Below are 22,316 nucleotides of genomic sequence, written 5' to 3' on the forward strand. Positions count from 1 at the left end.
ACCGCTGAGATTTTCGGATGGGAATACCAAAACGCACCCGAATGGACGGTCCAGATGAAACCGAACCTGATCCGACGGTGGTTATGCCGATAGCATACCCCTACTAAGCAGATCAGAAACTTTCTGCAAAGCTTGGAAGCGAATGGAATAAGAGAGAGAGAGAGCGGAGGAGAAGGAGAAATTTTCTTATCCTCTCCGTCTTACAATTGTTTTTGACCGGCGGAGGGAGCAGCTGATACAGGTCCAACAATGGCTTCTGCCGCCAGCGGAATCGGGGTGGTGGGGCTCACCGTCACGGCCAGGCGGTCCTCCTCCTCTTCCAAGCAGCTTCCCAGGCCCTCCTCCCGCGCTTGCGTGAGAATGGCCGTCTCTCTCGACGAGAAGAAGAAGGCCTTCACCCTCCAGAAATCCGAAGAAGCTTTCGCCGCCGCCAAGGTAATTCCGAAACCCATTTGAAAAAAAAACCGATCTTTCTAGTCGACCCTGTTGCTGGTACCCATTTGATTACATTGAGGTTGACAACTTTTATTTGTCCTGCAAGCATTGACCCAGTGTGTTTTAAGCTGATGCGAGTGACAATTTGGAGTCAATTTGATCACTTTATCCAATGCTAGTGCTGCTCCATTTGAGATGCGGGTGTTTTTCTTTGGTGCTCTGCGTGTACCATTACGAGCTTTCTCTGTATCTCATTTCGGTGGCGGTGGTGATGATGAATGATGCATATGTTTCCGTTGTTGGTAGGAATTGATGCCTGGAGGTGTGAACTCCCCCGTCCGCGCATTCAAATCCGTGGGTGGCCAACCTATTGTGATGGATTCTGTCAAGGGATCTCGCATGTGGGACATTGATGGCAACGAGTATATCGACTATGTCGGGTCTTGGGGTCCTGCCATTATTGGTCATGCCGATGATGAGGTCCTGTTCTTTTTCACTGCCTCGCGTTGCTGGCATCCAGATAATATTGAACTTGAACATCATCTCGCATCCTATCTTTCAATAAATCATTCTCAGAGTTTTTTTTATCTGCCTTTGGCTGAATTTCAACTTAAACCATCGTGTCTTGCTTCCTGTTGCATTTGGTGGAACCAGTGTCTACATCTCTTTGTGCTCTAAGTTGACATTCATTCTGAGTGAAGCAGAAAATGTGAAAGTACTTAAACATGGTGATTCATTTGGGCGGGTCGTGGGGTCCTGCCATTACTAGGTATGCCGATGATGAGGTCCTGTTCTTTCTCACCGCCTCGCATTGCTGGCATCCAGATTTCATTAACCTCAAAAAATGTCTCGCATCTTGTCTTTTAATGAATAGAAATTCTTGGAGTTTGATATCTGTCTTTAGTTGCCTTCAACTTAAAACATCGTGTCTTGCTAGCTGTTGCAATGGATGGAACCAGTGTCTACATCTCTTTGTGGTCTAAGTTGATTTTCGCTCTGAGTAAAGCGTGCTTAAGTACCTAGAAAGATGATTTAGATTGGGCCACAAGTAAGAAAAAGTTTCTAGGAACTTCTGATTTACCAAAATGTGAAAGTACTTAAGCATGATGATTCATTTGGTGTTGTCCATCTATCTACTGCATATCACATTCATGGTGCCGCAATTCATTTCTTATGTGGCCCGAATATCTGCCTGCAGGTCCTGGCTGCCCTTGCCGAGACAATGAAAAAGGGAACCAGTTTTGGTGCTCCCTGTCTTCTGGAGAATGTTCTGGCTGAGATGGTTATTTCTGCAGTTCCATGCATAGAAATGGTTCGGTTTGTCAATTCCGGCACAGAAGCATGCATGGGCGTGCTCCGATTGGCCCGCGCCTTCACTCGGCGGGAGAAAATAATCAAATTCGAGGGTTGCTATCACGGTCATGCTGATCCCTTCCTTGTGAAGGCCGGCAGTGGTGTTGCTACTCTAGGGCTCCCCGATTCTCCTGGTGTTCCAAGAGCAGCCACCATAGACACTCTGACCGCTCCATTCAACGACGTCTCTGCCGTGGAAGAGCTTTTCAAGACCCACAAGGGGGAGATCGCTGGCATTATTCTGGAACCTGTCGTGGGAAATTCAGGCTACATTGCTCCTAAACCCGGTTTCCTCGAAGCCATGCGCCAGATTACGAAAGATAATGATGCTCTCCTCATCTTCGATGAAGTCATGACAGGATTCCGCTTGTCTTACGGTGGTGCGCAGGAGTATTTTGGAATAACTCCCGATCTGACAACTCTAGGTAAGATCATCGGCGGTGGTCTTCCTGTCGGTGCATATGGTGGGAGGAGGGACATCGTGGAGATGGTTGCGCCAGCTGGACCGATGTACCAGGCAGGTACCTTGAGTGGGAATCCGTTAGCGATGACAGCCGGAATCCACACTCTTAAGCGGCTGAAGGAGCCTGGAAGCTATGAGCACTTGGATAAGATTAGTGGTGAACTTGTCCAAGGCATTGTGGATGCTGGAAAGAAGGCTGGGCATGCCATGTGTGGCGGATACATAAGAGGGATGTTTGGCTTTTTCTTCACAGAAGGGCCTGTTTATGACTTTTCGGATGCGAAGAAGAGTGACACCGAAAAATTTGCAAGGTTCTACCAAGGAATGCTAAGAGAAGGCGTTTACTTTGCCCCTTCCCAGTTTGAAGCTGGATTCACCAGTTTGGCGCATACTCCTGAAGACATCAAGAAGACGGTGGCAGCAGCTGAAAAGGTCTTCCGCCAGATTTAGGGCATTGTGGTTGTACTGCTGTTTCTATGTCCCGGTTTTGTTCTTAACATTTGTGCTTTTTTCCCTCTGTAGAATGATAATCTTCTTTGTAGATTAATCAAATAGTGTGTATGTGAAAGTGAGAGGGTTGCCCTCCCGAGTTCTTGCACATCTTGGATTCATTGAGTCTCTTTGTAATAGTAATATTGTTTCTATCTTGTAACTGGCATAAATATCAATGAAACTTCTCATAATTTCTAGGAGAGCAAAAAAGCAGTACGGTTTTAGAATTGCTGTTGTCATATTGATGTTCTTTCTTACTTGCGGGGACTTGGCGAACTAGTAGTTATTGTCTTATTAGCTGTAAGGGGGTCCAACAATGGTACAGCATCCATTTAAAGAACATAGCATTCGCAAGCGATTCTTTGATCCAAAAAAACATAACGATGCTTTGCTCCAAAAAAAACGAGGCAAGCAACATGACTTCATGAGAAGAAATTGGTATTCAAATCTATTTGTTGGAACGATGCTTTCGCATCCATTCTTCATCGATCAATAAAATTCCCGTATTGTGCCTACAACCATCTAATCTAAAGGTAAAGTAACTTTCCATATATTGGTAAATAGTAATTTTTACCTAGTACGAGGACTTATTTATTGATCTATAAAGCATCAGGTACTATCAGCGAATTGAACATGAATGTCATCCATTTTTTGCCCCCGATGTGATAGATGTACCCGGTAACAAGTTCCTCCATGTCAAAAGGTTAAAAATCTTAAGATTAATACCACGAAAAATCAAAAACTGGTAAATCTGTAACAAATTTATCCTCAATTTATTTCCGTTAAATTTTATTGTCAAATTGTTTTGTTAAATGACACACGACAGTTGTCTGATTTGCTAGTTTTCTATTTTACCCTTCGTTTGTCATAGGCATACCAATTTATAATTTTTTTTGTGATATAAATCTAATTTAACAAAAATTAACGGAGAGTCAATTTGTCACAAATATACCAGTTTGGAGTTTTTAGTGGTCAAAATATTAATTTAGGATAAATTAATTACAAATGTACCAGTTTGGGGATTTTTTGTGGTCATAAAAATAATTTGGGGTAAAATTATCACAAGTGTACCCATTTGGAATTTTTCCCAAAATCTTGTGATTGACCTGCTTCTTCCACCCTATGCAAGCTAGTCGGTTACATGTGGAAAATCATTCATTGTTCCGACTTTTGAGTATGACGTATGTGCGCAAATCGTGAGCCATGATTGGATCAAAACAAGCCGGTATTATCATGTGTACTAAAACTAGAAATACTTTATAACCATTTAAAGAAATAGCACACGACATTTCCTTTGCTGGGGGATATGGTACAGTGCTCTCAAGAGGACATTTGTTGTGAGATGCAATCAAATTATGAGGAAAATTACATTTACATGTCTACTCTTTCCTTTCATCAAGCTACATTCTTTTTTCTTTTGTCAGAATCAAGCTACATTCTACGAAACAGAAATATATGAAGTTAAGAGTATGCTGATTTGAAACCTTCAGTAAGGGTAACTACTTTTGCTGACACCTTGGATTGCAACTTGGATGCAGCTTCTCTAATATCCTGTGGAGATTACCCAATTAATCAGCTCATGAAGTTAGGTCACCAAACAAGCAAACTCAGAAACTGCTTTCCAAACTGGTCGATATGCCCGCATTCACTGACCTTGGATGGTTGGATACTCTCAAATTTTTAACAACGAATATTCTGTCGGTAAAAGTTCAACACAAAATGTACACTTTTGCTCACTAAAGTAAATATCCATGCAACCATCCAGCTACCAAGAGTCAAGATCAGGCATGAGGGTGCTATAAAGTATAAAGTATAAATGTGTTCTCTCAGATATAAAAGAATCCAATGGCAGGAAATCTGCAGTATATGCTGAAGAAAGCTCTAAGAATAGAATGAGGACATATAAACATCCACGTTTAAATGTCCTTTAGAACATTACCTCGATATTGTAACGGGAAGAAAAATGAGTGAGCAATATCGCCTTATTTCGAATCCATTGAGCGTGTTCAATAATCTGCACATGTAACAGAATCAGCCCAGTTCATGGTACTTCAAATTTTGAACTTCCGGAGGTAAGTGGTGGAGAAGTGAGGTGGGATCAACATACCTCAAATAAGTGAGTGTGGCCATGCTGCTGTGCATGCTCTACACTTATGTTATCATCCAGAAAAGTAGCCTGGTTCATGAATAATACCTAATTATGTTAGGTTGATTTGATATTATAAATAATGAAAACTACTACTCCAAGATCATGTTCATTATCGATAGCGACAGCGAGCACACGCATCTAATTGACCATGTCATAAGATACTTGTGCTTCACTGCACTCCCACAGCATCTTGTATTCGTCAGCAACTTACTGACTAATTTGTTAATACAAGCTGCCATGGCTCAAACTTCAAACTACGGAGAGATACGTATTAACAACATTATCTATGGAACAGTGGTACCTAGGAAACAAGGACCCGAAGCATATCCCTATGGTTGTGACATGCATTTAAATATAGTGCAAACAGATTTCTAAAGAAAGCAAGGCTATCGTTAAAGTGGAAGCATGCATACATAATTGAAATATTTTGATAGTGCTAAACTAATTGAGATAACCCAAGCTTAAGGATAAATTTCAATACTCTGGCATCTCAGTACACAGGAACAAGCTAGTTTTTCACTTTAATTAAATAATTTGGAACGATCACCAGCTGGACCACTAAATAGTGGCAAACATTAATGATCTTTATGATGGTAACAGACAGTGAATATACCAACACAACTAACATTGGGACTAGAGCCTTTTCATTCACACCTCGGTTATCAGAACTTTTGCCCTCAATGCATCTGCACTGCGTGGATTAAGCATGTACTCAGATGTTGTATCTCCAGTAAAGGCCACCTCGGGAGACAAAATGGTGTCTGTAATCTAACAAAAAAGAAAAAGAAAGAGAAAAAGAAAAGGGGGTTTAAATGAGTGAGAGGAACAAAAAGCTAAAGCCTATAAAGATGAATAGTAGAAAACCAACTTTAACTTGTAGAATTTACAGTACCTCAACACCAGACTTCTTCAAATTCTCAATTTGATTCCCTTTAAGATGAATGTACCGCTTCTTTAGTTTTTTCCTGACAGAGTAAATGACATAACCCTGAAAAGAACAATAACCATTTTACTTTTTGATTTTATATACGGTCGGTACCTCCCAGTGCCTTTCATTGGATATCGCTTTGGAAAGGAAATATAGCAAACAAAAAAGACCCCAAAAGAACAATTTGTAGCTAGCTCTACTCTAAAAAAAATACTAGGACTCAAGAACTTAGCATACAAATATTACAAGATGCAACAGTTTTGCCTCCCAAAAGTATTCTCAAAACCGCAGCATGGTTTGAGCATCCCTACGAAGCGAGCTTCCCCATTGCAAGTCTGAGAAGGTCAAATGGAAGCAGTCTCACACTTGCATTGGCTAAAGACCACAATCATCAGTAGACATGGAGCAAGTGCTCACCCCTAAGCCATAGGGAGTTTTTCTAAGAAAGAAAAAAGATTGATTTTCAAGTCTTTTCCAGCCCCATGGCAATGATATGGTCACATTTCATATTATCACAGATTCTGCAGAATCCCCATTAAAATTTTGAAAAAAAAAATGATCTGTTGCAGTTTGACATTGCAAAATTATTTCAACGTACACTAAAAGTATAAAGATAAGTCATACCTGACTGGGAATAACATGGTTAGTTTTGAATGGCCGAACGACGAGATTATTTCTCATTTCATACGTTTCTCCTGAGGTTAAATTCATGAATGAGTTTCAACATTCTCAGCACAGGATAAATCTTTCATGGATCAAATAAGGAAACTAAAGCCACATACCCACATCTAATGCAACCAAATCAAGATTCAGTTCCACTTGGCTCATGGTTCTGTGAATGTCAAGTAGTTTCTCCACATCCTCTTTAATGCAAGGAGGAACAAACACTGTTGGAGGCTTCAAATTGTACAAACCACGGAATGCGACATACATTGGCAACCCGCCCTGAAAAAATAATACAGATTAAGCTCCTCACGGCATCCAGCAGTCAAAATTTGATACAAGATTTTCTAAGCATCGGGAGACTAGGGTCGCTCAGAAGCCAATCAAAATCCAACATTCAAACTGGAAAAATGCACTCTTCATTGCAATTCAAAGGAAAAAGAGGAGGGACAGATGTGAAAAAGGAAAGCTTGCACTAGATGATACGATGCAAAGAATTCCAATTGAACGGACACTAGTATCTTGAATGAAACCAAAGACCATTCAACACATCGAGCCAATCACGCTTCAGTACTTCACAAATTACGTGGGTTTCATCTAAGAACTTGAGAACGAGATTAAACGCATTACGTTTCCAGCATTTCTACACTGACGTAAAAGGATTTGCTCATTCCATCACATCAGCACTAGGCCAAGCCTAGGCAAGAATTGACCGAAACTTACTTACACTCACCCACACGCGCGCGCACATCATCTCCATTTATTTTTCTCCTCCTACAGCTTCCTATCCTTGTTCTCGCAACCCACACACGAGAGGGAGGGGGGGTTAAAAATTGCAGACGGGGCCTCACGATGTGATCGAGATGCGCGTGGGTGATGAACACGAAGTTCTGGTGCACGGCCCTGGTAGGGCACCTCCCGATGTCGAAGGCGCACTTGAACTCGGGCACGATCACGCACGTCTCGTGGCCCCCGACGGAGACGCCCTCGATCGCGAGCCCCTCGACGTCGACGCCCTTGCGGGCGACCTCGGCCCGGGCCTTCCGGTACTCCTCCTCCTCCTGCATCGCGCGGTGGATGGTGGACAGGTAGCCGGAGCTCCTGAGGGGGCTCGCGGCGCTCGCGGGGAGGGCGGCGAGCGGGCGGGGCTGCGGGTGGAGGAGATCCGGGGTTTGGTGGCGGCGGCGGTGGCGGTGGTGGAGGGGGAAGATTTGGGGGGAATTGGAAGGGGAGATGGTGAGGGAGATTTGCATTTTCTCTCACTGTTTTTCTGGTTGAAGATGAGAGAGAGAGAGGGAGAGGGGCTTATTCGAGGTTTTTTGAACACTGACCAGATAGGATTATCTTTGGGCGAATTGCAATTTTCACCCCCGGGATATTGGCATCTTTTGCAAATTGCTCCCGAACTTTTTTTTCTTTTTTATAGTTCTGCAATGTCCCTCCCGAAGTCTTTTGAAATCGGTTGCAATGCCTCCCTTGGCGTTGGCTTCAAACATTTTTTCGATTGAAGCTCCGGCGATATGCTTGTCGCGTGGCCAATTCGCTCTCTTATGGAGGGCGAATCTGTTTCGGCCGAAGTCTAACACCGAAGGGGTGTTGCAACCGATTTCAAGACTTTAGGGTGAAATTGAAAAAAAGTTAATAACTCAACGGGCAACTTATAACAAGTGCCAACACTTGAAGGGCAAAATGCAATTCACTTTTATTAGTCAGGTAATAACAACATGACAAAAGATTTAGTTAAAAATGAGTCCGAGTTAGCGTTAGGATGGACATTGTAATCGATTTCAAGATTTCATGGGGCATATAGTGAAGTTTGAAAAGTCAAAGGTAATTTGCAACAAATGTCAAAACTTTAAAGGCAAAATGTAATTCTTCCGAATATCTAATGTAGGAACATCTTCACTGTTTTTCTTTGCCAGAATTTGTTATGAGCTTTTATCAGTTCTCCACCACCCATTTCGTGTTGATCTACAGGTAAAAAGCACAGGGCTTGAAGTAAGCGTCCGAAGAAATTTGGATCTTTGTTTCCATTCATGCATACGCACATTAGTACCCCTATCTTTATATATGCATCATCTGTTAATCAAGTCAATGGAATATAAAAAGGCAAGTAAAATGGAGAATGAGGGGGGAGAAATCAAAGGTATATCATGTCAGCAGAAACCATTGTGTATTTTGTGCAGCCGATACAGTGGATCAAGTGTAAGGTGACACCGATACAGTGAGTCAAGTGTAAGGTGACAGTCATGACATCAGTCATGAGTTGAAACTGATTCACACGGCGAGAGCAATTGCCCGTGCAGGTCTCGATCTTGCGGACTGAATATGCCGTGATTGTGGCAAAGTGGCGTATCTGAATTTACTCCAAACCTCGGCTTATGACAAACGCTCACATTCAGCACCCTTTTTGAAGAAACGCTTAAGCAGAGCCCAGCTTGGCGGATCATAGCAACTGGAGTTGGCACCATGCCCTGCTCTCTCTGCATAAGCTACAACACTGTACAAATAGTAAGCCGGCACCGGTCTCTCTCACCTACATCTGAGAACAGTAATTACAGGAAGCGCATCAATAGGGTCTTCAAGTTGGCCGCTTCAGCATAGGATACATCACTGCAAACGGTGATTCTCGAAGCAGAGCAGACTATATCAGCATTCTGAAGGGTGAAACCGTGGATTATTGGCAACGGAAATCCTTTGGCAAGGTGTGCGTTCACGTACGGCAAGAACACAGTTTCAATAACTGTCCATATTACTGGCTGCAGAAAGCAAATACTGGTTTTCTTATAGATCGTCAAAGGAGAACATTAAAAGAAACGGAGCAAACCATAAAAGTTGCAAAATGATCAAACCTCATTTCATCATATACCTGAATAAGATACACTCGCAGATTACCAATATTACTCCACTTTAGTGACATTGCAAAATCATTCAATTTTACGCTTCCAGCAAGATTGTTCTGTAAGATTTTAACGGAACCGGAACCTCGTATCACCTGAAAAAGCCCAAGAACTTAAGTTAAAAACCGTCATATCTGAAAATTTTTGGCAAACATATTTGTAAGTAATGAACCAAAAAGAAAAAACTGTTATGCAAGAACATATATCATGCTATAAGCGCTCTTGAGTTTTGAGTATTCAGGACTTGGACAATGAACCGTGTGAAAAGGAGCAAATTAGTACTCGCATGACATTAGATGCACACAAGCTGCAATATTTGCCCAATCACAGCTATCTCATCATAGCTCCTTCAACATGTAAGTTGCACAACAAAGACCACTCATTACCATCTTTCGAGGTCCTCCATAGTTGAAAAAAAAAAATATCACAGGTGCCCAAGTCAAACTGTGGGCCATGTTAGCACTTCTACTAAAGCATGAGCATGGAAACAATTGCACTCAAGAGTCATCTTGCCTTGCAGCACTTCATTACCACAAGCCATAACAACACCAATGCTTGGAAACAGTTCCAACATTGGAGACAAACGAAAACGTGGGAACTCAATTCACCAACAAGAAAATCATATATTCAGCAAAAGCAAAAACTTCAGCATTATTAGTTATAACAGCAAGTAGTTTGTTATATTTCCACTTACCAACGAGATGCACGCTACTGGTATTACTTCGCCTGCTTCCAGAACATCAATTATCAGGTCTGCATATACAGTAGCATCTATATTGTTCTCTGATATTCTGATCTCTGGAGGAGAGGACAATGATATATTCAGGTCCATATCGTCATTTGGGTATTTTTTATACAATTGCGGAATAATAAATCTCCATTCAGCAGTATTCAGAAGAGATTGATCCGGCACTTTATCCACAGTCCAACGCATAAACTCTGCCTGACCACATAAAATTGTCAATTTATCTTAGATTATAATTAAGCACAACAAGACGCTATGTTATAGAATAACTATTCTGATTAGTAAAGTAAAATCATTGAAATTCTATCAAGATACAAAGTGTTAAATCTAACAAGGTGGAGCCCTCATCAGCCTGTCAGGTTTTCCTTTTCAATAAAGCACAATACTAACAAATTTTCCAGCTCCAAAAAGAAAAGAACAAAGCCAAATTTCTTTTGTGGACAAAGTGGTATCCACAATCAGCAAAGTTTCTCCTTTACACAATCTTTTCTGATACCTTCAACTGCAGACAATCATCACAAGTAGCATGTGGACAGATAGCATGACCATGATTGGACACACATGAGGTTTAATCTCCAATCAATAGGTTCAATAGGTTCGCATGTAAATTTCAGGTTCAGTGGTGCCTCAACTATGCACATGCAAGAGCATCATAATTCATATCTAATGAAGCAGAACTAATGGCCTACTTGATTATCATTTCATCGAAAACTATAAGCAATTGAATACTTGATTATTATGTCATGTGAAATAGGGTTTATAAACATCTCTTCACAAGCCAAAATATTAAAGCATGCTCATTGCTGCATGACTTACCAACTCAACATCAAAATCTTTACGAAAAAAAAAATATTTTAGTTAAAACAGATACTGGAACAACCCCTGTTCTAACTTCAATTGCTTGGTATATCAGAAAAGTAACAGTACAACTATTGTTGAAACTTACATCGTAATACAAGGATGATGCAGAGTTGAACACAGCCTCGTCTAATGTAATCCCAAGCATTTTGGCTGAATCTCTACAGAGAACTGAAAGGTGTGGATTTCTGTGGTAGTAGTTGGAGAGCATCTCCTTCTGTCGTCCCATGAATAAACCGTTGATCTCAAATCCAATTGAAGAACTACTCAATTGAGGATCATTCACGAATGTCACATTAAGAGAGGCATTATCATCCACATGAACTTCTTTGGGAAGAGATTGGAGAAGGGAATCAAGTTTTGATATCCCTTCTTTAAGCTTTTTCGTTATAGCACTTTCCACTGCTGAGGCGATTTGTGCTCCGAATGCATCAACCATTCTAATAGATGAAAAAGGGAAGTCACAAAATAGAAAAGGCCTCCCAACCAATGGTTAATTCCATTTGAGACTGAACATGCGATTCAGTTAAAGATTCGTTCGAGGAAGCATTCATTGCTTTGACTTGTAAGTAGTTAAACCATGTAGAGTAAAGAAGAAAGCAAGAGACAAGGAAACATACAAAATCCTTAAAACACTTCTCGTCCATGTCCCAGAATAAATGAAGGCGAGATAAGGCACCTTTCCATGCAGTCATTATATTACAGCTTAGAACCACCCTCTACCTAAAGTTAGTTAGCTTCAACAAGCAGCAAGGAATTGGATGAATGCAATCCTTGATTCTTGAAGGTAGAGAGTAACTCATTCACATTATACTTATGGTAAAGTTACATCACCAGAGTAAGTACAAAGCCAAACAGATAATTACAACTGGAACACCATTCCTCAACTCTGTGCACTCTCAAAACTGCATTGCCTATGACAATTTATTCATGCTTTTATAGTAAACTACCGTAAGCAGCTCCGACCGATGAATAGCAGTTTGAGCTAAATTCTACTTAATAGGATAATCCCAAGCAAAATTGCAGGGCAAGGAGAAGCAGCAAGGGCATATAGTAATTGGGGAAGAAAACCAGATAAAAATGCACGGTGCTAGCAGTGTAACCATTTGACAAAATTAGCACATCAAGTTGATGGCAGAATTAAGTTATGACTATACGATACTGTCAATTTGGCTATTTGCTGAAAAGGATGAGAAGGAACTTGATGCCAATTCATGATAGCTACAGCAACAACAGGAAAATTCCGAAAGTGGGGAAAGAGCAGCGAAAGTCAAAGACCGACAAGCTGCGACCATTGCATACCCTTGATACAGCCAAGCTGCACCTCCATCCAACTTTATCGATATATCTCGAACATGACAACCGGAGTTCATTAGAGAGAGCTTCAGGGTACCTTCATGGTTCTCCAAGCCTACTGTAAGCCCCACTTCCATGCCTTTAACCTTACCAATAAGAAGCGAGTAATGAGATTGAGATCCCCTTTTAGCTAAATTGTACCCAAGAATTAGCAGGCGAAGGCAAGACTGCCACGAAATGATAATGCAAATGCAATATGCAAGGCACAACCTCAGCATCCCTAACCTGACACAAGAAGCATATCTTCAATCGAATTACACAAACTCAACCTAGACTAAACCACACATCCAATTGGTAACGAAAGAGGAGGGGAGCAACTTGGTCAAGTCCGAGTCAGCACCTGAACAGCAGCGCGTCCCCTGTCGGAAACCTCGACCGGCACGAGCCAAGTGTTCCTGTAAGAGTAGAACCAACTCATGCTCAAATTGCAGGTCGTCCCCGACGCGACGATCGCGACGCCGGAGTCCCCGGGCTGGAGATACGAGCTCGAGACGCCGATTTCGTAAATCGTGATGTCGGAGAGGACCATCTTGACGTCGCCGACGAAGGGTATCTTCTGGGATTTCTGGATGTCCGGCAGCCGGAGCGGGACGGCGGAGGCGATCGCCTTGGTGACGAGCAGGTCCTTGACGAAATCGAGGCCGTTCTGGGATATGAGGATCGACGTGAAGGCGTCGTCGGCGGATCGGACGTGGGAGCGCGAAGGGACGACGAGGAGGGAGACGAAGAGGAGGAGGAGCGCGGCGGAAGCAGGAGGAGACGCCATGAGAGGCGGCGTCGGATCGGAGCCCGAACTCGGGTTTGCTGGCTGAGTCGAGTGGGACGAGTTGGATTTAAAGCGGCGGTGGTTGGAGGCTTGGAGCTTCAGTGGGAAACGATGTTCCGGGCATTAATGTCCGAATGAAGGTATACTTCGGCGGTGATGCGGAGATGCTCATGTATGACGCTTTGTTGATCCTAGGCGTGGCTTACCGAGCGTACCTCACAGCAGTAGTATTTTTACCAACCGGAGCGACTCACGCGGCAGGCTAACAGGACTGGAATCTTTATTTTAACGTGTCGGTATTCGCATGCTCAGTTCCTCAAGTTGGGCTGTATCTTTCTCGAGTCAAGTACCCGGCTCTATCATCTATGTATTTTATGTGCAAGGGATGCTAAGATTTGCACAAGACCTCAAATGAAGCAATTTAAGATCTAACTCGGGACCATATATGACCCTTTGTTGATTCATTTTTTTTTTCTTTGAGCAAATCAAAGTGCTTGTCGGGGAAAATAAAAAAAGAGAGAGAGGAAATGGTGAGAATTAGAATTACATAATTCGATCACATAACTAAACTTTCCAATTTTAAATTAATTTGAGAGAGTATTAGATCGAGTTGCGTGGCGAGCGAAATCTCTTGCCGATCCTCGCTCCCGGGCCTTCTTGGTTTTTAATTTTGTGTAAGAGCTACGAGCCACTTACGTGCCGATTGGAGCTACAATGATAGCTCTCCGTCGATATTGAATTTTAGATGTTTCAAGGGTCGTTGAGTCGTAATAATTCAAATGAACACTCTTTAGTGTCTTATCATCCTCGAGTCCCCAAAAAGCTTCGGGAGGTAATGTATAACTTTTCTAAATTCACGGGCAATTGTGCAATGGTGCCGGAGTCGAGGATGGTAATCCGTAACGTTTCCAAATTTAAGGGCACAACCGGCGACAATGACAAAGTTAGTGGGAATTCGAGCAATTATCTCGTAATTCTAGAAATCAAGGTCGTTTCTTTTCATTGCATGAAAACTCCAAAAAGGATCTCTTGCATTTGACTCTTGCATGCAAAGGAACAGGCTGCGTAACTACTGACCAAAAGGATCAAGGTCAATCGCTTTCTCATCGGGTAATGTGTACGACTCAATCATGGATTGGAATATTGATTTCCATTTCGAGCGCGAATGTTTGTTTTCTTTCGCTCTTTGCCTGCCGTACGAGAAAGAATTCGTAAGTACGAGACAAACCATCGTAATCAGCGCATAAATCGAGGACGGCATGGGGTATGCTCGGGGGCGCAATAAGAATCGGAAAGAGATTCGAGAGTTTTTAAAGACGAAAGAGATGTTTACAATACTGGGAAAAATCGGCTTGCAAATGGTCGAAGGGATCGGTCCACATGCTCAAGGCTTTTGCTTCCACGTGATTTTAGGGTGCCTTAAAAGACAACATTTGGGAAAAGCCTTTGCATATGCAAAAGAATTTAGACCACAGGATTGTCACGAGATACGAATAGTGTTTGGTAAGCTTTTTTTTTTTTTTATACAAACTTTGATATCCAATCTAAAAAGTAATTTTTCAAATAAAAATTAAGAGGGGGGGGATTAGCTCGCTTGAGGACCGACGAATCGGGCGACCCAGCTTAACTGTCGGGTCGCTGCGATTAATCACTATTAAATAACATGCTCCAGATTAAGCAACGACTTTGGTGAGCTCGCGCGTCGCGGCTTTCTTCAAGAAGCTGTGCTCTTCCAACACCATTTGGACCGGCAAGAACCCCAAGTCGTCGGCCATGGCGAGCATCATCCTCCTTGTCTCCACTTTGAACTCCTCCAGGTCCACTGACCCGTTGGCGTTGGCATCGTGGTCGAACTGGACGAATAGCAACCCGTACACGCTGGCCAGCTCGTCGGGGTCCGACTTCACATCGACCACGTCCCACACCATAAACTTCGAAATAAAGGAACTTGAATTAGTTTGGAGTTTGGAGAGGATATTGAATAATGTTTAGGCTCATTTTTAGTTGTATGAGGTCTAATCCGAAGGCATCAACTTTTCGTTTTTTGGTTTAGGTCAATTTGGACCGACCATGTCTAACTTCCGCATATGCGCCCAAGGAATGCTGAACGGGGACCATTTGGCTCGCATTACAGCAACCAAAGAATTGAAATGGCCCACGAATTCTTTCCTTTTATTTTTTTTTCTACTTTTTTAGTTTTTTTAATTAGTTATTAAAAACTGGTTTAGGGATGATTTAAGCTGTAATCAATCTTTCAAGGTGTCCATTCATGCTCGACGACCATGTGTTGCCACAAACTTTTTGTGATATATACTTCCACCATTTTCTTAATTTGAGTTTTAATCCATCTTCGCATATGGAAATATCAAAGTTTCATAATTTTATATAATGATTGACCCGAAAATTTTCTTGGGTCTACAAAAATAGATTATTAAATCAGTCTCTCTCTCTTTGACTTTTTAGATGTTTGTTAAGGGAAACAAGAAGAAATGGAAAGTGTGAAAAATAAAATTGTAATATATCTAGGCCTTAACTTAAAAGACAAGTTTGTGTTAAACCTATCTATACCAATTTTTAGATGGTTTTTATTTCTTAGAACTCATTTTAAGAAACTCATTTTAACTCATTCATAAAATTAGAGTGACCCATTTAAACCTAACAAGCAAATATGTATGAAAAATGGGTTAATGGACCATTTTCCCACCCGTAGGAAAAACCAATTGGGAGGACAAGTACCTAAAACACAAACGAGGCAACAATATATTATTCATACTCCATGAGGGCAGATCTATTTCACCAAAAAGAATATTCGACGATCTTGCTCTTCTTTAAGTTATCTTCAATAATATCCCAAAAAGCCTGCAGAAAAATAGAAATATCGCCAACGTGATGCAAATAATTTCAATGAGATCTAACGCAATAAACTTACCATTTCATACACACGTATCAGATATTCAAACTCTCTTTTTTCAGAGTGTGGCATATTCCCCAATAGCTTTATCATAGTAACATGTGACAGTCATGTAGAAGAGAGAAGCGGTTGGAATTTAAATAGCACGAACTAAATTGGAAAAAGTACATAGATGGGAAAAGAAGGCAATATCTGATCAAGGAGATCGGCCAGTATAACCTTGGCACCATACTTTTTTGCTTCTTCGTTTGCGACACAAAATTCACTTTCGGCAAGTGTAAGAAAACTCTTGATTTGTGCACACCCCAGAAAAACGGCCCGCACTCAAACATTTCTTAACCTTGCTCAAGAAAAGCATTAAAAGAAATGCAAATGCAAACGATTAGCATGAATCGAAAACAACCGTGGTTTCAAGGCGACATCACCGTGGTCCCTCCCATCATCCTTAGCGGTATTAGGGTAGGGCTTGGGGCACAAGAGGAGTACACGGCAATGGAGGGGGCCGGTCGGGAAGGAGTTGTAGTGATTCCTAGAAAGAGGAATATGGGTGGCTAGTGCAAAAGGATTGTGAGACCTCGATGGGAGGTTGTTCCAATAGGAGAGAGCAAACACTCAATTCTTTGTAGGTTTAGAAAACAATGGAATTTCGTATCTTCTTAATTAAACAATACTCATGATTTCCAAAAGATTTCTTTCCTCCAACCTTTAAATATTTTTCAATTTGATGAATTGAAAACATTGGGCTTTTCACAGGTGCAAAAATTGAGTTAATGAGACAGCGAACAGAAAATATATAGTGACGCCCGAGAACGTCGCGCATAACATGTGTCCATTTGGATTATTACTTATAGTTATTATAAGCATGCGGAAGCACAATAAAATTTTTACAATACCATTACCAATATATACAATTCATTACAAAAGTCTTGGGAAGAAGGTCGGGTCCACTAGTACCACTACTCCCTTACTAAACCAAAAGCGAGCCTAAACATTAACCAAACCACCATCCAACATAAGGGTTGAAGGCCTCCAATATCATCTCGTCCTCTCCATCGACATGTGCATGGGACTATCCTACAAATATGAAAAATAAGGAGTGAGTTGAAGTCTAGTAAATGAAATCTCTAAATCTAAGGGAGGAGATCATCTTATCACTCAACCTGATACATACAAACATAGTGAGTTCAAGGCAATAACCATGTATGACAAATGTATATGCAAGCGATCTTTCTTTTTTCTTTATTATTATTATATGACGATGAAAACCATTAACAACAAAACAGAAGTTCATTCACTCAAAGCAAGTAGATGACATATTATTTTAGGATGCACTATACACATGGAATATCTTTTCTAGACTATCATGATATGCCAATAGAAATCATTAATAACATTACATAAGATCATTCACTCAAATACTAGCGGATAACATAACATATTGTGTTGCATAATTATCACCACTTAATTCATTAATAGGCATATATGAATGTATGCATTTATACATACACATAGATACCCATTATATTCATTATTAGCATTTCAATCTCATTCCGACTCTCGGGACATCCCAACTCCGGGGCATCGTCGCCACAAATATATGGACGACGGAATTTACTTTTCATTATACTCATTCCACAATTAATCACATAGTGATGGTGCACATGATAACATCAACCTTGCATCAACAACGAAATTGATACTCATTTATCATCCCTTGCATAGCCATCCTCAAAATCAACATTCGGTACATGACATCATCTTATGCAAAAACATTACCGAAACACTATCGTTATGTCTTTTCCATGCATCACTTACATAAATAGTAATAACACATTTACCTCTTTTATTTTTAACAAGTGAACCATAATAACATAGTCATATACTGGAAGATTCGTCACGACAAGTTATAAATTGATAACACAAAAATACATAACTTATCAACCAACTTCTTGCATATCAACAATTTGGTCTCAACCAACAAATCAACTCAAAAATCAATAACGTGGATATTGACAACTCAAAGAATCGACATTGTGAACATCGACACCCAAATAATCGACAACGTGATTAATCAACAACACTTAGCTAGTAAATTGATAACTTAGTCAAATTACAAAAATATCACTTTCTAATTTAATTTCACAATTTCCACTTTCTACACTATTGTTGACACCTAAATTTTGCCCAGTCATTTAGGGTTTAAGTGCATAGAAAAGTAGAGGTTTATTTTTAACTCCTAAGCAAAAATATTTTCATTAAATTACATGTCACATAGATATTAGGTGCATTTGCATTAATAGAATTTAATGAAACATATTTTCCTTTTATTTTTTTTATTTTATTTAAAAAATCATTATAAAAAAAGAAGAAGAAAAAAGAAAAAAAGAAAAAGAGGGAAGACCAAAGGGGAGCTCTTCCCCATGGACAGGCACGCTCTTCCTCTGGTGTCCGGACACACATTCACAAAAGAAGAAAAAGGGGGGAAAGGACACAAAAGAGGGATCTGCATGTTTACTCCAAGAAAGCAATAAAAGAAAAGCGGAGAAGAAGAGACAAAATGGAGAGCAGCTGTCTTCTCTCCCTTGGTCAAGACACATCCAGAGGAGGTTAAAGAAAAGGCCGCTTCGTGAAACCAAAGAGGGAGAGAGCGCTTGAAAAAGAAGAAACAGAGAAGGGAAGGGAGAAAAAAAAAAATGGAGGATTGAGGGGTTCAGAGAGGAGAGTGTTCCGGCCTCGATCGGCAAGGAGGTGGCCGGGCGAATCTCTTCCCTCTCTCCGCCTTGCATTTGAGACCGCGAATACCGGAGTTAGCCACTCTCTCGTTTTTTGGTCGTCCGAGCTCCTCGCGGTAGACGGGAGCCGAGAGAGAAAGGGAAAAAGAAGGAATTTTTGCTCGCTCGCCAGCGGTCCGCTGGAGTCGCCATCGTTCCCGTTGAAGGCTCCACCTGCCGGCCACCATTCATCGCCTCACGGCCGCACGAACCAGGGAGGTTCCGGAGGGAGAGACGGAGAGGGAACCGAGAGAACCAAAAAAGAGAGAGTTTTGCTCTTTGACCGGTCGTCCATCTGAGTTCCCGTCGGCCCCCGTCGAGCCTCAAGCTGCGGCGCTTCATCCCGGTCAGCCCCGAACCAGGTGGGTCTTTCATCGTCTTCCCCTGTTTTGGTCCCCCTCCCCTTCCTCTCGGGTGCCGGGCACACCGAGCCTATTCGGTGGTCGCCCGGCTCCACCAATGGAGAATAACACCTGTTTTATGCTCAAAGGAGCGGTTTCGAGCGTCGTATGTCGAAAAAAAGCCATGAATCTCGTCAAAACCAGCTCTGTAACCCCTTTTGTTGGTCGTGCCTCACGTGTTTGATGAAATACCTCAATGAGACAGTGTGGGTTTCGGGTGCCGAGTTCGGGTCTGAAAGTTCCAAACGTTTATGGGTGAACCGAGATGAGTTTGTCGTGATATATGGACGTTTAGAGTTGTATATATCATGTTCAAAGCTTGAAATCGCATTCAATCTCACTCAAGAGCGTGTTCAATGAAATGTCTAAGTGGAAGTCCGAATGATTTTTTGTGGAATCGGTGCTTAGAACTCGGTCTTTCTGTTTGTTTGGTACTCTTGTTCGTCGAATCACTACTGACTTTGTGTTTTTTCTTGTGTTTATGCCATGGTTCGCACATTGTCCGAGTTGGCCGTGCGTACACGTATCCCCGCCGGAGAACTCCTTCCCCATCCGAGAGGCCCGCGGTTTGTGGCTGCCACCGTTAGCTCACTATTCATATGCGTGTATGTCTGTTTGTTTGCGTTTTATCACGTATTGTTGCTGCTGGAAGTTTGATGGTCGGAAAACGAAAGTGTGTCGCCGATGTTAGCGATTTAGTGGCCGGTGGTGCTGGTTTAGGGACTTTGGTTCGGTGACGGTGGAGTTGCGATTTCGGTCTGAGCAGATTTGTCCTCGATGCCACTCGAAGAAGCCAATTTTGGTTCGGAGTTTGGGTCGCTGGCGATTCACCAAGAAGAAGACGTTCCAGTGAGCTCTCGGTGAGCCCATGAGGAGGAAGGCGTCCAGTCTGGGCAGAGGAAAACAAAAAAGGGGAATAAAAAATTAAACAGAAAAAGAAATAGAGGAAAAAGAAAATTAGAAAAAGCCAAAAACAAAAAAACCGGGTCGGATCGGGTCAGGGGACCCGGTCCGAAATGCTTATTTTATTAATAAAAAAATTTATAAAAATTAAAAATTTTGAAAAAATCCCAAAAAAATCTAGAAAATTAGGAAATGTTCAGAAATCAGTTTTTGGCTTAATTTCACTAGATATTAGTATTTATCTCATTCTAGACTTAGTTTAAAACTTGTAAAAATTGAGAAAACCTTTGAAAAAATTTCCTAAAAATTTGAACAAGCCATTAGGGCTTCACTTTAGGGCTTTTGATTGCTTTTTCTTTTTAGAAACGATGCTAGGTTGCTGGTTGTTTATTTTCTTTATGATTATTTGATTCGCGTCTTTAATACATTGGTTGTTATTTTCCATTTTTTGTATGGTTTAGGTGGAATATTAAGCTTTTTCGATAGGCTGCCCAGTGCGTTAATTTGCGAGCGTTTAAGTTTAGGTACCGAAAGAGTACTAATTAGATCACTAGTGTAATCAAGTCCCCGATCCTTAGAATATCTGATTTTTGCGCATATCGAGACGACACTTCCACGTCTCTATGAGGATTTCTAGTCAACCCTTAATTATGGCTAGTGGCGACTCCAATTGAATGCTTAGTTTAGACAATTCTCGTCGCATGATGTATAAGGTTTGGGAGCGCCTTGGTCCTTGAATTAATGATTTGTCAAATCAATCAATGTTCACATCCATCGACAAATACCTCTTGACCTATTCATTCATTTTTTATCCCCTCAATTGGGACGATTAGGTCGTGACAACTATCGATGACATCAATTAACGACAAACTCAGCATGCAAAGACTCATCTATTCAAGTCAACAAACACAACGTGATATTATCACTAGAAAAAGACAAGTTAGAAATCGACAACTTAAAATGGGAATTTGTATCTCGAAAAAAAAGTTAATGAATTGACAACAATTTAATTTAGCCGGCCAATCACTTAGCAAGGATTGCATGAATGTCATTTTCAAGTCCAAATTCCACGTCTTTACCATTTTTCTCATCCATTATACGACCATATCTATTGGAAGGTTGATTCAAGTCAAATGAACATCGACAAATCAACATAAAATCATTGAAACATTTTCACATTTAACATCAAAGAGCAAACTAAAATCCATAACCATCAAACAATCAAGTCAAGAGTACTAGGTAGATCAATCTAACTTAGCCACTAGAGTTTTCACTTATCTTGAATAAAGACTCGAACGACTCAAAGCCTTAATCACCTTGTAAATACTTGAAAGATGAGATTAAAAGCTTAAACAAATGAAGTTGAATAAACTTTTGGAGCTTAATTGAAATTTAATGGGAAACTTTGCTTGCTGTTTTGGAGGGGAAAAAGAAATTGCACTTGAAGATAAGATGATGAAATTGCTCTTCTAAGAAGGAGAAGATGAAATGAATCTTTCTTACTCCTTCACTTATTTTAAAGAATAACTTCAACTCATGTTAATTAATTAAGGTTATGATAAGGAAACTAGAGTTAGAATATTATGTCAATCATGATGTCATGCATGATTTAATTTGATAGGCAAAGTTTAATGTCGCCATTTAAGAACATGTGAGTTATTATTTAAGGGGACAATGGCAAGATTTTGGATGGATATGATAAAAAATATCACATGACCTCATTTGATTTGCTTGAACAATAACTAAGGTTAAAGTAATTGATGATCTTAGGTCAAAAGCCTTGGGCATGAAGAAAGATATACGTGTTCAATTTAAAAGGTTCAAGTGGCCCAATAAGATTAGCCTAAAGGAGATATTTTGAGAGAGAGCCCTTCTTGTCTAAGTCAAATGAATGGATGAGAGTTAAACTTCTTGTCCAAGTAAAATGAACGGGTGAGAGTTAAGCTTCTTGTCCAAGTAAAATGAGTGAATCATCAAAGACATTAATGTGCTATGTTGTCATCAATGATGTAACGCATGATATCATTAATGGTCAAATTCAATGTTTTAAACTTAAAAACATGGGTCAAAATGCTTAGGGAAACATGAAAAGAGGTGTGTACGCATTAAAGAATGCTCAATGACTCAAATATAGGAGTTTTTCCAAAGCAGATATTTTGTTAAGACACCAAAATATCTAATAAATCAGTACGTGAATAAGGAAAATAAGTGTCCGTTTCAAA

General features: G+C 40.8%; 3 protein-coding genes and 1 long non-coding RNA gene across 4 annotated transcripts; 2 read left to right on the top strand and 2 right to left on the bottom strand.

Moving 5' to 3' along the window:
• Positions 1–128: 128 nt before the first annotated feature.
• Positions 129–2,934, top strand: LOC115679972 (glutamate-1-semialdehyde 2,1-aminomutase, chloroplastic-like). Its single transcript, XM_030603709.2, has 3 exons — positions 129–435; positions 742–915; positions 1,634–2,934. The coding sequence occupies exons 1-3, from the start codon at positions 250–252 to the stop codon at positions 2,699–2,701; spliced, it is 1,428 nt and encodes a 475-aa protein (XP_030459569.2). The 5' UTR covers positions 129–249; the 3' UTR covers positions 2,702–2,934.
• Positions 2,935–3,979: 1,045 nt separating this feature from the next.
• Positions 3,980–7,788, bottom strand: LOC115680063 (tRNase Z TRZ2, chloroplastic). The gene is made up of 8 exons (XM_030603820.2): positions 7,335–7,788; positions 6,603–6,765; positions 6,445–6,515; positions 5,785–5,880; positions 5,547–5,660; positions 4,851–4,919; positions 4,683–4,757; positions 3,980–4,294 (listed from the first exon to the last, which is right to left on the bottom strand). The coding sequence occupies exons 1-8, from the start codon at positions 7,734–7,736 to the stop codon at positions 4,205–4,207; spliced, it is 1,080 nt and encodes a 359-aa protein (XP_030459680.2). The 5' UTR covers positions 7,737–7,788; the 3' UTR covers positions 3,980–4,204.
• Positions 7,789–8,325: 537 nt separating this feature from the next.
• LOC130139138 (uncharacterized) lies at positions 8,326–9,052 on the top strand. Its single transcript, XR_008817359.1, has 2 exons — positions 8,326–8,663; positions 8,694–9,052. It is a non-coding gene; the product is annotated as an uncharacterized LOC130139138 (long non-coding RNA).
• On the bottom strand, positions 8,477–13,363 carry LOC115680004 (putative BPI/LBP family protein At1g04970). The gene is made up of 6 exons (XM_030603751.2): positions 12,683–13,363; positions 12,289–12,428; positions 11,075–11,426; positions 10,078–10,326; positions 9,353–9,478; positions 8,477–9,242 (listed from the first exon to the last, which is right to left on the bottom strand). Exons 1-6 carry the CDS (start codon positions 13,106–13,108, stop codon positions 9,039–9,041), a joined length of 1,497 nt encoding a protein of 498 aa, XP_030459611.2. The 5' UTR covers positions 13,109–13,363; the 3' UTR covers positions 8,477–9,038.
• Between the last annotated feature and the right edge of the window lie 8,953 nt (positions 13,364–22,316).

The sequence above is a fragment of the Syzygium oleosum genome, unplaced genomic scaffold (assembly GCF_021117445.2).
Source record: "Syzygium oleosum isolate NSW1041296 unplaced genomic scaffold, Sole_v2.1 Sole_v2.10, whole genome shotgun sequence".
Classification (NCBI taxonomy): Eukaryota; Viridiplantae; Streptophyta; class Magnoliopsida; order Myrtales; family Myrtaceae; genus Syzygium; species Syzygium oleosum.